At 65.5% G+C, this 15633-nt stretch overlaps 1 protein-coding gene across 1 annotated transcript; it reads right to left on the minus strand.

Moving 5' to 3' along the window:
- Positions 1 to 3712: 3712 nt before the first annotated feature.
- Positions 3713 to 14926, minus strand: AKAP17A (A-kinase anchoring protein 17A). The gene is given in 7 exon segments (XM_077889591.1): positions 3713 to 5635; positions 6811 to 7051; positions 9541 to 9605; positions 9607 to 9690; positions 10179 to 10318; positions 10321 to 10955; positions 14831 to 14926. Coding segments are annotated over 6 exon segments (2097 nt in total). The 5' UTR covers positions 10940 to 10955; positions 14831 to 14926; the 3' UTR covers positions 3713 to 4687.
- Between the last annotated feature and the right edge of the window lie 707 nt (positions 14927 to 15633).

The following is a 15633-nucleotide window of genomic DNA, read 5'->3' on the forward strand; positions in this document are numbered from 1 at the left end:
CCTGGCATCCCATCGCCAGCTGTCCCATTATATGTTGTCACCTGCTGTCCCATCACCTGCTGTCCTATCACCTGGTGTCACCTTCCCATCACCTGCCGTTGTCACCTGCCGTCCCATCACCTGGCATCCCATCACCTGGAGTCCCGTTACCTGGTGTTGGCATCCCATCACCTACCGTTCCGTCAACTGCTATCCTGTGACCTGGCATCCCATCACCTGGAGTCCCGTTACTTGGTGTTGGCATCCCATCACCTGCAGTCCAATCACCTAGAGTTCCGTTACCTGGCGTCCCATCACCTGCTGTCCTGTCACGTGCTGTCCTGTCATGTGGCATCTCGTCACCTGGAGTCTCGTTACCTGGTGTTGGCATCCCATCACCTGGAGTCCTATCACCTTGCATTCCATCACTTGGTGTCAGCGTCCCATCACCTGGAGTCCCATCACCTGCCATTCTGTCACCTGCTGTCTTGTGACTTGGCATCCCATCACCTGGAGTCCCGTTACCTGGCATCCCATCACCTGCCATCCTGTCATGTGCTGTCCTGTCATGTGGCATCTCATCACCTGGAGTCTCATTACCTGGTGTTGGCATTCCATCACCTACTGTTCCATCACCTGGTATCCCGTCATCTGGCATCCCATCACCTGGAGTCTCGTTACCTGGTGTCCCATCACCTGGAGTCCCATCACAGCTTGCATCCCATCACCTGGTGTCAGCATCCCATCACCTGCTGTTCCGTCACCTGCTGTCCCGTGACCTGGCATCCCATCACCTGGAGTCCCATCACCTGGCATCCCATCCCCTGGAGTCCCATTACCTGGCGCCCCTTCACCTGCCGTCCTGTCACGTGCTGTCCCGTCACGTGGCATCTCGTCACCTGCAGTGTCGGCTGGGGCAGCTGGAATCACGATGCCACAGGCTGGGGGCTTGGGAACAACAGCCGTGTATCCCTCACGGTTCGGGGTGTGGACATCCGAGTCAAGATGCTGGCAGACTCACGGTCTGGTGAGGACCCGCTTCCTGGTTCACAGATGGCTGCCCATTCCGGGGCCTCACACAGGAGAGGGCCCGGGGGGCTCTCTGGGGCCTCGTAAGGACACTAATCTCGTTCGTGGGGGCAAGGCCCTCATGAGCAAATCCCCTCCCCAAGGCCCACCAGCTGATAACCGCCGCCTTGGGGGTCAGGATTCACGTATGACAGAGACACGTGGCCAGGCACGGCCGTTCTGCTGGGTGCTGGGGGTGATGTGAGCCTGGGGCCCGTGCCTGACGGGGAGGGTAGCGGAGGTGGGCTCCTGGAGGGGTGCGGACAGGAGCACGGGTGCTTCAGCTGGGCATGAAGGGGGCTGTGAGGACGCGTCTACACTGCAGGATGCAGATGGCAGCCGCTGTGCACCTGCGGCTGAAACCATGCCTCATCCTGGGGCAGGCCTCTTCCAGACATCCCTGCACACTTTGTTTTTTTAAGACTTTTATTTATTTATTCATGAAAGACACAGAGAGGGAGAGAGAGGCAGAGACACAGGCAGAGGGAGAAGCAGGCTGCACGCAGGGAGATCGATGCGGGACTCGATCCCGGGACTCCAGGATCACGCCCTGGGCCGAAGGCAGGCACTAAAGCACTGAGCCACCCAGGGATCCCCTGCACACTTCTTAAACCTTTCCCCAAACATGCATTTTACTGAACATTTCCCCCAAAATGCCAGCAGTGCATTTCCTGGTGTAGACGTTTTAAGAAAATGTTGGCTGCGGTCTTCAGAACGGGTCCCACGCAGACCCCGCTGCCCTCAGGTCCAGAGAACATCCCTGCCCCATCCCTCCCTCGGGATGCAACTGATGAAAACCGTCCCCACCGGTCATTCCTGGTGTAAGTCCAGGGGCAGTTTGTATCAAGAGCGGTACCTCGGGATGACACGGGGCACACTCGGGACAGGGGAATTTCTCGGCAAACAGGTAGAGGTGGCCGAGGTCCCCACTGCAGGCCCCAGGGCATCGACCCCTCAGCATGTGTGGGTGTGGGTGTGACCCAGAATGTACTTTGTCACCACTGGTTTCAGAGTAAGCCGACTGTCCATTTGCCAAAGTCCACCCGGGTGGAACCACGACAGATCAGGAGGCGGTTTTAAGGTTCCCACGATAACACAATGATGCCGATCGCCCAGAAGGAGGCTAACGGCAAAATGTGGTGAATGACAGAGACCCGGACAAACACGGACGGAGAGGCAGACGCTACCCTCCCTCCTCGCCCTACAAGTGTGTAGGACAAAGCTTCTGGGGTGGAAATACTCCCTTCCTGCCCCGTAAACCATCGTGGACACCTCTTCCCAACAGAGTCCATTGTTCCCCGTTTGCCACCAAAGACTTCAAAACAAGAAATTACCAAGAATAAAAAAATAAATAAATAAATAAAAAGAGTGCCAGAAATGAGCAAGGAGTCAGTTCTCCCAAGACGGTACCATGGTTAACTTGTACGCACCCGATAACAGAGAGTCAGAATACAAAGGGCAAAATCTGACAGGAAAGCGAGGAGAATGTGCTGTATCCGCTATTAAGGTTGGAGGTGTCAGCACCGCCCCTCATCAGTCACTGACAGACCCCACAGCTGGGAGGACAGCGAGGGTGGACCGGCCTGGACAGCACTGTGGCCACCCCGCCTTCCTTGCACCGCAGGGGCTGGATGTACATGCAGAGCCCTGGATGGGGTCTTCAAAACTCACACTCCTGAGTCTCCTCCCCATGACATCCCATCGGGCAGGTATGGGGCTGGCATTCTCCACCCTTCCCGGGGCCCTCCTGCACCCCCACCCACCAGCCACATATACATCCCATGCGCCCTGAAGGCCACACACTCCCCAGCTGTACCTCCCTCCTCGTCCCAATGCACCAGCGTGTTCCAGGTCGACACCTGTTGCCATAAGCCCCCTCCTCACCATTGCTCCCTCCACCATACAGACCTCCGGCTGGAGAACATCAGTCACAAAACCCAAACCCACCTCCCTGAGCTCACATAGAGCACTCCCCGTGACCTCAGAGACCTCCCCCTGACCTCAGAGACTTCCCGACACCCGGTCCCAGGACATTCTGAGCCACTGACGGGGCCAACAAACGTCCAGCGCTGGCTGGGCTACAGGGACCCGGACGGGATTTCCGGGAAGCGTTTCCAATCACTGGGCGCCTGAGCACATCTTGCACCCTCACCTGAGCAGGTGAGAGACAAGATAAGAGCCACGCCAGAGAAAGAAAGACGCGAGTGTGCCGTGTCCATCTCGGTTTGTGCCAGGGAGCTGGGGTGCAGGAGGCCTGTGACCAGCCGTCCACATGCGGACAAGATCTGCGTGTTAGCGACACACGGGCGGGTGGAGGGATGGTTAGCGTCTGCAGTCCCAGCAGGAGCGCCGACTCCTGCCTGTTACGAGGCCAGGTGAGAAAAGAGCGACTTTCACCTTGATTGACTTTAGAAAGCGGCTCTTTAGCTTTCGTGAATCTGCTAGAGTCTAGCTCAGTAAATCGAACGCCTCTTAGGACGCAGGATCCTCCTTCCACGGGCAGAGTTCACAGCGACAGCCCTACGAAGTGCATCGTTGCCCACGAGCGAGCGGCTCTAAAGGAAGCGATGATTTCGATCTGTGTCAGAGCTGCTCAACTACGCTCAGCCCAGGAACGCAGCCCCAAGAGCTTAAACAAACAAACAGAAAGGCTGGAAAATATTAGTTCATTGGAAAAAGGTTTTATTTCACAAAAAAATGCAAACTGGAATAAACACCATCTTTCCTAACGCAAACATTACAGCTATTTTTAAGTGTTTCTTGAGCTTCACTTGGAGAAGCAAATGATTATAAAATTTAACAAGTTTTTAGCCTTAAATCTGTTTGAAACGTTCCAAGTAAAAATAATTTAGCAAAACAGCTTCTTAAAAAAACCACACACGCTAACCTCGACTAGAAACCAAAGCTTTTAACCAACCCCCTTTTTTTTTCTTTATATGCTTAATCACCAGTTTGTAACGTGAACGTCTCTGAAGCGAACGAGCATCGGACCGTGCTGGGGGCACCCCCCGCGCACCGACGCCTTAGAAAGCTCGTCTGAGTGTTGACCTTAAGGACTGGCACACGGTCTCCAGGCGTGACGTGACGGGTCACCAGCGCCGCCGGGTGCTACTGGCATCCTAACTGCGCTTCCCAATCAGTTAAAATCACAAAAGAAAAAGAAAAAAAAAAAAAAAAAAAAACACACCACCAGGGCAGGGCCTTTTCGAATTTTCGTGGCCCTGTGGGACCATGGCCGTCTGTCCATACGTGACCGTCTGTCCCCAGTGACGTGCAACCGGCCTCCCGAGAATCAGCGCACATGCGGGTGCCCCCAAAGGGGACAGAGACGCTGCTCCGCCTGCGTGTACAGGGGGCTCTGCACTCGTCACCACTCGGCAAGCGCGTTTCCTGACTGAGAGGGAATCGGTGACGTTAAAGCTATCGGATCAACAGTTTGAAGGGACAACTAAAGCTAGCGACTGAGGGCTGCGCGTTCCGACACAAGGGCCGCCAGAGGCTCACCAAGGGACACTTGCAAGGCGCGGCCGTCCTGCCCGGTGGCCCCCTGGCTGCGCTCTGCGGAGGCCGGGCAGAGGAGGGGCCAGAGCGCCACAGGGCCTCGTCTCCGCGGGATGGCCACGTGCGGGAACGCCCTGCATTACCTGTTCCAGGTGCTGCGGTGCCGGCTGGGGGACCCTGAGCGTGACCGGTCGCGGTCGCTGCGGCGGTGGCGGCTGCGCTTCCTGCCCGAGCCGCCCCTGCGGTCGCGGCTCCGCTCCCTGCGGCTGGAGCGCTCCCTGCTGTGGGACCTGCGGGAGCGGTTGTGGTCGGGGCTCGCGCTGCGCCGCGGAGGGCTGTCGTCCTGGCGCGAGTGCTTCTTGTGCTGCCGCCGCTCCTTCCGCGGCTGCCTCCCATCCTCCCGGCTGCCAGCCCGCCGCGGCCGGCTCCTCTCCCGCTTGTGTCTGTCGTCCTCCCCCCGGCCCCCGCTGGACCGGCCGCGGCTCCCGCTGGGCTCGCGGTTGCACTTGTCTTGCTCCGAACGGGTGTCCTTTTTGGGTACGCTCTGGTCACAGGCGGCGGGCACGCCCTTGGGTTGCTGGTTGTTGTCGGGAATGCAGGCGAGGACGCCGGGGCACCTCTTCTCAGGCGAGCCGTCCCCCGCGGCGGCCAGCCGAGCGCTCAGGCCTTCCCTGCACTGGGCCTCCTCAGCCAGGCTCCCGTTCACATTTTTGGGCGTGCTGTCGGCCTCCGGCCGGGGCGGGGTCTCCCTCGGGGTGCCGGGGGGCGGCTGGCCCACGAGGGGGTGCAGGGAGGCCGCGCCCACGCAGCCGGCCGACACGGTCTGCAGGATGTCCAGCACGGGCTGCAGCAGGTCTGCGTGGGAGACGCCGAGCTCGTCCTGCGTGTGCGGGTCGTCGGCCTTCTTGCTCAGCAGGATGCTCAGCAGGCGCTCCCGCAGCTCCCGCTCCTTGCGCTGCAGCCCCAGCGCGCGCTCCTTCTCCTCCTCCACGCGCCGCAGCTCGGCCTCCTGCAGCCGCCGCCTCTCCTCCAGCTGCTGCAGCCGCAGCGTCTCCTCCTTCTGCTCCTGCTCCTGCAGCTTCATGGCCTGCAGCACAAAGGGGAAGACGCGGACATGTACCTCGCGCATCCCACACGCTCCCAGGAGGCGCTGGGTTTGTGGATGCCCTGAGGCCTGGGGGTACCGGGTGGACGCTCCGGCCGGAGTGCGGCCCGCCCGTCCCTACCACACCCGGGCCGTCATGCGTCCGAGCGAGAAGGAAACCCCGAGGCGAAGCTACGTGGCACAGCCCCGGGGCGGGCATTCCGGGTGGGGCCTGGCCCCTCCGAGGCGCACACGGGGCCTGCTGTGAGGTCGCAAGCGGTCACCAGCGTCAGGGAGCTGAGATTACGAGGCGGACACACGCTGCCGTGGCCGCCGCGGGACGTGCGGGGCCTGGCCTGGGTTAGCGTCTTCAATATTCACCATGAAACAAGAGCTGAGCTGCCACGTCTCAGCGCGCCTGCCAGTCTCCTTCCCGGGGACTTATCACAACTGTAATTAGACAACAGGTTATGGGGTCGCCCCGCGCCTGACTCCGCGGGGCACGCGGCCTGCCCAAGCACAAGGAGTGCCGGGCGGGGTCCCCGCGCGTCCCCGGCCCCCGGCTCGCAGGAGTTACCGGTCGGGCCTCCGGAAGGAGCGGGTGGGAGGAACGAGGCGGCTCTCAGCTCTGAGGCGCTCATCCGCAGCGCGCCGGCTGACACCTGTCAGATCCAGGGCCGCGGACGAGGGACGTGGGCCGACCAGGCCCCATGGCGCCCGCTGAGCCCCGCAGGGACGCCGCCGCATGGGCCCTGTCTAGCAGCGGGCTCGGCCCTCAGCCTCCCGCCGCCCCTGGCCGCTGGCCTGTGGGGTCAGAGCAAAGCCCACGGTCCCGACGGCCCCGGGCACAGCATCTGCCGCAGGCGGGCATCCGCAGGGGCCTAGGGGAGCTCGGCCACTCCCGCCGCCCGGGCAACGGTGACCCTGCGTGCCTGCTCCTTGCGGGCTTCGGGGACCGAGTCTGGGAGGCGTGAGTGCAGGTGACGCTCGTCACGGCGCTACGAGCTCTGCGCAACGACACACCCTAGCATCTGGGACCAGGCAGGAAGGCTACAAGCTACCGACGACGGCGTGGCTGTGCGCACGAACGTCCGTTCTCACGGGGGCGGCGGCCGCCACCTCCCGCTCCAGGCCGCTGGCCAGACCCCCGCGCCCGCCCGTCCACGCGCCCGCCGTACCTTGGCCCTGCTCAGCAGCTCGGCGATCAGCCTGATGGACTGCAGGTTGCGCTGGGCCAGCAGCAGCTTGCGCTCTTCCAGCTTGATCTTCTCCTGCAGCTTCTTCTGCTCCTCCGCCTGCAGCTTCTCCAGCTTCTTCTGGTTCCGACGGAACTCGCGATCGCGCTGCTTCTGCTCCCTCTTGCGCAGCTTCTCCTCCCGCTTCCTCTCTCTCTCCAGCTCTTCGAGTTCCTTCTGTTTCCTGCGCAAAATACACGAGGGCTCTGTGAGGCATCTACGCCGCGCCGCGGGTCAGCGCTCAGGACGCGGTCAGCGGGCACGACTAGGCAAGCGCGGACAGCATGGCCACCGGGGCACGTGCACAAGCGCCGCCCTTCTCTTCATCCCCGTGGATAAGGATGGGGGACAGGAGTACTCCCCTACTACTGGGACGGGTGGTAAGTTTCTGCGGAATCTGAGGAACTGGAGAACGGGCAGGCGCACGCCGGAGCGAGAATTTTCAGGACCTTGGGAGGGAGTATCCTACTAACCAAGCTCAAGCCTCAGAATAGAAGGGGTGGCTCTAATGGCACAGGGAGATCAGGTCTGAACAACACACACACAGGTCCAGAGGCCAGCAGCGGCCCCGGGATGCAGTACCACGCAGGAGCACCGGGCAGGAGCACTGCGCAGGACTACTAGGGAAGAGCAGCAGGCAGGAGCACTAAGCAAGAGCGCCAGGCAGGACTAGTAGGCAGGAGCACCAAGCAGAACTAGTAGGCAAGAGCATTAGGCATGAGCACCAGGGAGGACTACTAGGCAAGGGAAGCAGGGAGGAGCAGCAGGCAAGAGCACCAGGCAGGAACACTGAGCAGGAGCACTGGGCAGGAGCACCGAGCAGAAGCACTGAGCAGGACTACTAGCCAAGAACACCAGGCAGGACTACTAGGCAAGAGCACCAGGTGGGAGCAGCAGGGAGGACCCCTAGGCAGGAACAATGAGCAGGAGCACTGGGCAGGAGCACCGAGTAGGAGCACTGAGCAGGACTACTAGCCAAGAACACCAGGCAGGACTACTAGGCAAGAGCACCAGGCGGGAGCACCAAGCAGGACTACTAGGCAGGACGACTAGGCAGGATCACCAGGCAGTACCGAGACACAGTGTGCCTGCCCCACAAGCCACACAAGTGGACAGGAGAGGAACGCTGGACCCGGGGCCAGTGCAGGAGGTGGAGAGGAGCGTCAGGACACACCCAATGCCCAGTGGCATGCCAGCCCATGACAGCACGGGGGGCGCACAGAGGAGGTCGTGCACACAGCAGCCGGTTCAGGGAATAACTGTGGGTACAGGCAACGCTGAGATGTAACAGCCCCCATCGCTAGGGCTCTGCAAACACGGACGAGTACACGTGTGTGTGGTCACACGGAACGTTCTGGGGGCGTTCTGCTCCGGGAACCACTGAAGACAGAACAGTATGTGCCCTGCAACCCCCCGTGAATGAGATTCCAGAAGAGACAAACGTGCACAGACGGGACAGCGAGGACGGTGGTCAGGAGCTCAGAGATCCCCGAGGCGCGGCCGCTTCCACACAGCCGGCCACCGCCTCAGCACAACCCCTGCAGACAGGCCTTCCTCTCACACGAACCCCACGGAGCCCAAGAACTCACACCCTCCGTGTTCCAGGGGTGGGGGCCCCAACGTGAGGATGGCGAGCGGCCAGAGCAGCAGGCTCTGCAGGCCCCGGCCCTGCCCCTTCGCGGCTCGCCATGACCGCAGCACCCGCAGCACCTGCGCTGCCCCCCGTCTGGGAGCCCCGTGTGCCCAGCTCGCCTGCAGCCCACACACAGGGAAGGCCGGTCCTCAGGCCGCGTGCGCACGTGTCCCACCAGTAACACCCAGGGAGTGGGGCCGCACAGGGAACCCTGCCCGCTGGGGGCGTGTGGGTCGTGATCAGCAGGCACACGCACGGCGAAGGGCTGGGCTGCTGGGATAGTGCCGAGGTCAGAGGAGCCGCCCGTGCCCTTCCCGCCCCGGCCCCAGAGGTGCTGACCCAGGGAGCGGCCGGGCAGTGTGACATCCCCAGCACATCCCCAGGAAGTGGCGTCCACGGCACAGCTCCGCGCCAGCACACACCCCACTGCCCCGCAACCACCCCGCCACCACACGCTCCCAGGAGGGATCCGGGAGGGGAGCTGGGTCAGCAGTGACGCACACGGTCTGCACCCACCACCCCCGACGGGACGCTGGAGCAGGAGCAGTGCGCAGCGTGGCCCTCCGTCTGCAGTAGAGCGGAAGCTACGGAAGCAAACCTACGCGCGGCAGCCGGGGAGCGCGGAGTCCGCTCGACGCACGGATAAACCGCAAGACCAGGGCGCAGGTGAACCCGGACACCACACGCACATCCAGCCTGCACACACACGACACCCACAGGAGGCTCTGCATGGAAGGCGCCATCTAGGCCCCTGGGAGGCACGTGCATGCACCTGCACACAGAGATGTGCACACACACACACACACGACAACCACAGGAGACTCTGCATGGAAGGCGCCCTCCAGGCCCCTGGCAGGCACATGCTCACACCTGCACACTCAAACGTGCACACACACACACACACACACGACGCCCACAAGAGGCTCTACACAGAAGGCGCCGTCCAGGCCCCAGCGGGCACGTGCTCACACCTGCACACAGACTCACGCACACAGCGGGCATCCAGGGGCCGTGTACAGCCCTCGCGTGTGCACACACACCTTTCCTCCGCTCGCTGCCTCTCCTCGGCCTCTTTCTCTCTGCGCTTTTGCTCTTCCCTCTGCTGCCTCCAACTCCTGAAGCTTCTGCCTCTCGAGCTGCCGCTTCTTAATGGAGGCGTCGCTCAGGTGTTTGGTGGAGTCGAAGGAAACCTTCGAGAGAAGAGAGCGCAGTGACCCACGGGCGCGCCACAGGACAGGCGGCCCCAGGCGGCTCCGCTCCCGGGCAGGGAACCCCGCCCCCACAGGTGGCCCCACCCAGGACGTGGGTCCACAGGCAGGCGTGCCTCGGACACGCGAACACACAGGGCCAGTGATACTCTGCCCTGCGCTCCCGTGTGAAGCCGGGATGCCAGCGGGCCGCGCGCTCTGAGACACGGCTGGCCTGCCCCGTTTGCTGGCAGGGAAGCCCGTCATGCTCCTCAGGGACAGTGTGTTCCCTCCCCCCCAGCAGGGCCCCTCCGTCCCCTGGACCTGCACCACCAGCCGGCCGCCACAGGCCCCCCTCCGCCGCCGAGGGCCCCCGCAGCCTGGCTCCTCCGCGGGGCCGCCTGTGCGCCTGCCCACACCCGGAGCCGCATGCCACACGAGGGGCACGCTGCCCCCCACCGCCCGCAGCAGGCGGCCCGGCGGGGGCTCACCTTGATGTTGCACGCCACGGCCTTTCCGTCCTCCCCCTTGTACATGAGCTTCATGCCGCGCAGGGCGCTCATGGCCTGGATGAAGCCCACGTACTCGCGGTACTGCACGTAGGCCTCGAAGTTCAAGTGGCCCCCGAACTGAAGGTGTGGAAGTTGCGCCCGGTCATCTCCTCGCGGTAGGGGTCCAGCATGGGGATGTCCACGTTCCGAATCTCCCCGAACTTCTCAAACACCTTGACCAGGACCTCCTCGCTGGGCTTCTCGGAGCCCGACTCCTTGAGGGCGAACCACTTGCAGGGCAGCCCCTCCAGGTGGATGGTGTCCGGCCGCTCCCCGGGCAGCGTCTCGTTCATGTCCTTGGCATCACGGAAGAAAGAGTCCCAGTCGTGGCGGGTGGGGAAGTCGATCTTGAACTCGGCGGCGCGCACCTTGAGGATGTCGGAGAAGCCGCTGAGCTTGATGGTCTTGCCATCCAGGCAGGCCAGGAACGACTTGACCAGGCTCTTGTTCTCCACCTCGCCCTCGAAGCGGATGAAGTCCATGGTGCTCTTGGAGATGCGCAGCGTGGAGAACTGGTGGTTGTGCACCATGCCCTTCAGCCTCTCCATCACCTCCCAGTTGGAGATGGACTTCCCGGGCTGCTTCAGCTGCGGGAGCGCCACGCTGATGGTCATCTTCGTGATGGGCTTCAGGTACAGGCCGTACGGGGGGCACAGCTCCACCGCCTCAGACGTGTCGTGGACTATGGTAGCCGCGGCCATAGCCGGGACCTCGGGCCTGAAACACAGACACGGGCGGTCAGGGTGGGCGCGGAGAGCAGCGTGCACGCGCCCGGCCCCACGGCAGGCCTGCGGACACCAGCGTGCTTCTCTGCCGTGCCACGGGCACACCTGTCTGCTGCACTAAAACACGCCGTCACCTGCCCTCATGTTTTGTGTTTTTTAATCAGAGGAAACCAGGCTGACGAGAACCTCTAAGAGCAGCCGAGTGCACCAGCCTTTGTGGGTGCCCAGCAGCAGCAGCAGCGGGGCTCCCAGGGCCGTGGACCAACACTGCTAGGGGCTCCCACTGCCGTCCACGGGCGACATGCGGGCTGGGAGCAGCACCCAGGTCCCCCGGGCTGCAGGCTCAGAGGCTGGGGCAGGAAGGGGCACGAAGGGGCAGGAAGGGGCAGGAAGGCGCTCGGCTGCAGCCGGGGGAGGGTGTGCGCAGGTGGTGGCCCGGAGGAAGCAGGAAGGAAGTTCCCGGCCGACACATCCACCGACAACTGCCCCATGGACTCCCGTTCCCTCTGCACCCGCCATCAAGGGACAAGCACAAGGGCCCCTGCACAGCTGGGGCTCCCTGTGGGCACCCGTCCTCTTGCACCCTCTCTGAGCCCCCCCTTCTGCTCGGACCAGTGCGCGGCTTCCGGAGAGATCCGAGCTGCACGCACGAGCCCAAACGGTACAGGTGGCTGCCTCCGCTGACACCCACGGGCTGGGAAGCTTCCCCACAGGCCCTGAGGCTCAGGTGGGGCGGGGTGTGCAGGGCACAGGAGCCCCAGCCCAGTCTAGGGGGGTGCGTAGGACAGTGACCTCCCACACAGGAGCAGCTGCAAGGCAGAGACTCCCAGCCTGGTCTAGGAGGAGCCCCATACTGCAGAAATGCAGTAGGAGAGTGACCCCCACAGAGGAGCAGCTGCAGGGCAGAGGAGTCCCCAGCCTGGTCTAGAGGGGAGCCCCACACGGGGGGGTGCAGTAGGACAGTGACCTCCATAGAGGAGCAGCTACAGGGCAGAGGAGCCCCCAGCCCGGTCTAGGGGGGAGCCCTACACCAGAGGTTGCAGTAGAGCAGTGAACCCCACACAGGGGGTGCAGGGCAGAGGAGTCTCCAGCCTGGTCTAGGGGGAAGCCCCACACTGGGGGGGGGGGTACAGTAGGGGAGTGACCCCCACAGAGGAGCAGCTGCAGGACAGAGGAGCCCCCAGCCTGGTCTGGGGGGAGCCCCACACGGGGGGGGGGGGTGCGTACAGTAGGGCAGTGACCCGGCACACAGGGGGGTGCAGGGCAGAGGAGCCCCCAGGCCGGTCTTGGGGGTGAGGGGCTCTGGTGCTGGCTGAGACCCCAGACGTCTGCCCAGGACAGCAAGGGCCATCCGGGAGCCTGAGCAGACGGGGCAGTGCCCCCCCCAACAGCACCATCCACACCCACTCCATGACCCGGGTACCCCAGGGCCGTCCCCGTAACCCCCATCCCTGGTGGCTGCCCCGGCCCGTCCCTGTGCCCCGCCCCCAGCACGTCCTTCAATGCGTCACTGCCAGCCGCTCCCACCAATAGCTCCCCAGGCTCCCCAAGCCCCGGGACAGCCTGCGACACCGGCCCTTTACCCCAGCGTCTAGGGCACCAGGGCAGCCCCCAGGACTCTGAGCCTGTGTAGCAGCAGCAGCCCCTGTGTCCCCCACGGCCTGCCCCCCACTGCAGTACCCGTGCTGTCCGCAGCTCCCCGCCCCGACCTGACCCCGCCGTCACGCCCACACTCCATGACCCCCTTCCAGCCCACAGCCCCCAGGACCCGGGCCGGCCCCTGTAACCGCCGGAGACCCGCAGACAGCAGCCCTCGGAGCCCCGCCCCCTCCCGCAGCCCCACGAGACTGGTGCCCCCAGGCCTCCAGCCGCAGCCCCCCCTCCCGGCTCCACGGAGCCCCCAGCCACGCCGCAGAGCCCCTAACCCTGAGTCCAGCCCTGCACCGCAGACCCTCACCTGCCGTACGTCCCCCGCACCCAGCCCCTGCCCTTCCCCGACTGCAGCGCCCTGCTCTCTAGGCCCCCTGCTCGGGGAACCCCGGCCTCGCAGATCCCCTCCCCCTCCCCCCGCCCCCCCAGCACCCGGCCAGCAAACCCCAGCCCAACCACCCACCCAAGTGCCCGCCGCCCTCGCAGACTCCGGACCCGCCCGCGGCGCCCCGCCCTGACGCCCCCTCCCCGCTCCCCGCAGCTCCTAGGCTCTCTGGACCCCGTCGTCTCAGCACCCCCAGCCCCGCAGACACCCCCACACCCCCTAACGTCCTCAGGGCCCCAGGCCATCCGTGACGCCGACGCCGCCCCCAGGCCATCCGCAGCCCCCGGAGCCCGGCCCCCTGCACACACGGCCCCGGGGCCGCTGGTCGTCCAGGTCCCAGCCCACCCCTCCGCAACGACCCCCTGCCCCACCGAGGCTGACGTCCTACCCACCGGCCCCGGCAGCCCTCCACGCCGGGGCCCCAGGAGCTCCCACACCTCGCAGACCCCGCCCCCTGGAAGCCCCGCCCCGTAGGCCCCGCTCCGTGCCCCTGGAAGCCCCGCCCCCGGGACACCCAGACCTCGTAGCCCCCCCCCCCCGGTGCCCCGCAGACCACGCCCCCTGGAAGCCCCGCCCCTGGAAGCCCCGCCCCGCAGCGCCCAGACCTCGTAGGCCCCTCCCCGGTGCCCCGCAGACCCCGCCCCCTGGAAGCCCCGCCCCCTGGAAGCCCCGCCCCCGCAGCGCCCAGACCTCGTAGGCCCCTGCCCCTGTGCCCCAGGGGCCCCCGCAGGCCCCTCCCCCGGTGCCCCGCAGACTCCGCCCCCGGAAGCCCCGCCCCCGCAGCACCCAGACCTCGCAGGCCCTTCCCGTGCCCCCGCTGACCCCGCCCCCTGGAAGCTCGGTCCCCGCAGCACCCAGACCCCGCAGATCCCTCCCCCCACCGTGTCTCCGCCGTAGCAGACCGCGGACCCCCCGCAGCACCGAGACTAGTAGGCCCCTCCCCCCGGGGCCCCCCAGGGCCCCCGCAGACTCCGCCCCTGGAAGCCCCGCCCCCGCAGCGCCCAGACCTCGCACACCCCTCCCCGCAGTGCCCCCGGTCCCCGCCCCGCCGTCGCACACCCCGGCCTCCCTGGAAGCCCCGGCCCCGCAGCACCCAGAACCCGTAGACCCCGGCCCAGCCCCCGGAAGCCCCTGCGCCCATGCACCCCTCCCCTCGCTGCCCCCCGGGCCCCCGCGCTCGCAGACCCCGGCTCCCCGACCGGAGCACCCAGACCCCTCGCCGCTCCCCCCCGCTCCCCCCGGTGACCCCGGCCCACCCCCGGAAGCCCCAGCCCCCGGAGCGCCCGTCCCCTCGCTGCCCCCGGAGCCCCCCGGAGCCCCCCGGAGCCCCCGCCCTCGCAGACCCGGTAGACCCCTCCCGTGCGTGCCCCCGGTGCCCTCCGCCCTCGCAGACCCCGGTTCCCGGCTGCCCCCGGAGCCCCCGCCCTCGCAGACCCCGGTCCCCGGCTGCCCCCCGGAGCCCCCAGACCCGGCAGACCCTCCCGTGGGTGCCCCCGGTGCCCTCCGCCCTCGCAGACCTGGTTCCCGGCTGCCCCCGGAGCCCCCAGACCCCGTCCCCGTGCCCCCGGTGCCCCCCGCCGGGCACCGAGACCCCTCGCCCCTCCCTCGGTGCCCCCGGTGCCCTCGCAGACGGCCCCCGGACCCCCGGACCCCCGGCCCGCAGAGCGCCCCTCCCCCTCGGTGCCCCCGCTGCCCCCCGCCCTCAGCGACCCCAGCCCCCCCCCGCCGGAAGCCCCGGCCCCGTCCGCGGAAACGGCTGGTCACGGGGTGTCGCTCACCGGCGCGGGGCTCCGCCTGCGCCCCCGGCCACCGCCGCCCAGGCCCGAGCTCACCGCCGACCCGCGACGACCCCGCAGCCGCGGCCTCTCCGCCCGGCGCCGCCACCCTCCGCCGGAGGCGCCCCCGACGCCACTCGCCGTCGCCGCCGCCCGCCCCTGTGACGCACTTCCGCTTCCGGCGCTCGTGGCCGCGGAAGCGGCCGCGCGGCGGCTCCCCGTTTCGTCTGCCGGGCCTGGCCCCGCCCCGGAGGCGGGACTTCCGGGGGGCCCCCGCGAGGGGGGGCGGGCCGGCCCGGGCTTGGCACTGCGCGTGCGCGAGTCCGCCCCGCCCCCCAGGCGCCAGCTGTGCCCGCGTCCAGCCGGAGGCCTCACCTGGGCCGCGCTTCTGCGGCAGGTGCACGGGCCGCGCCGGGCCCCTCGCGCTGTCGGGACCACGCACCGCCTGCCGCCGCGCCGCACGGTCAACGCGGAGCTCACTTATTTACTACTTAGTTACTATTATTTACTACGCGTCTGGATTGCGGAATTGAAGTTACAATGTAACCACGTCGAAGTATGTAACGGGATAGACACCCACGTCTTCGTGCTTTAGCGCCCTCGCGTCTCTCCTCCTCGTGTAGTTTGTTATGACACACAATTCACTTTGAAATATGATTTGTTTCTTAAAGATTTAAAGTATTTTAAGTGAACGTTTTTATTTCACCTGTTTATTTATTTATTTATTTATTTTTAATTTTTTTTTAAGGTATTTATTTATTTATTTGTGATAGTCACAGAGAGAGAGAGAGGCAGAGACACAGGCAGAGGGAGAAGCAGGCTCCATGCACCGGGAGCCCGACGTGGGATTCGATCCCGGG

This window comes from Canis aureus, chromosome X, assembly GCF_053574225.1.
Source record: "Canis aureus isolate CA01 chromosome X, VMU_Caureus_v.1.0, whole genome shotgun sequence".
NCBI lineage: Eukaryota > Metazoa > Chordata > Mammalia > Carnivora > Canidae > Canis > Canis aureus.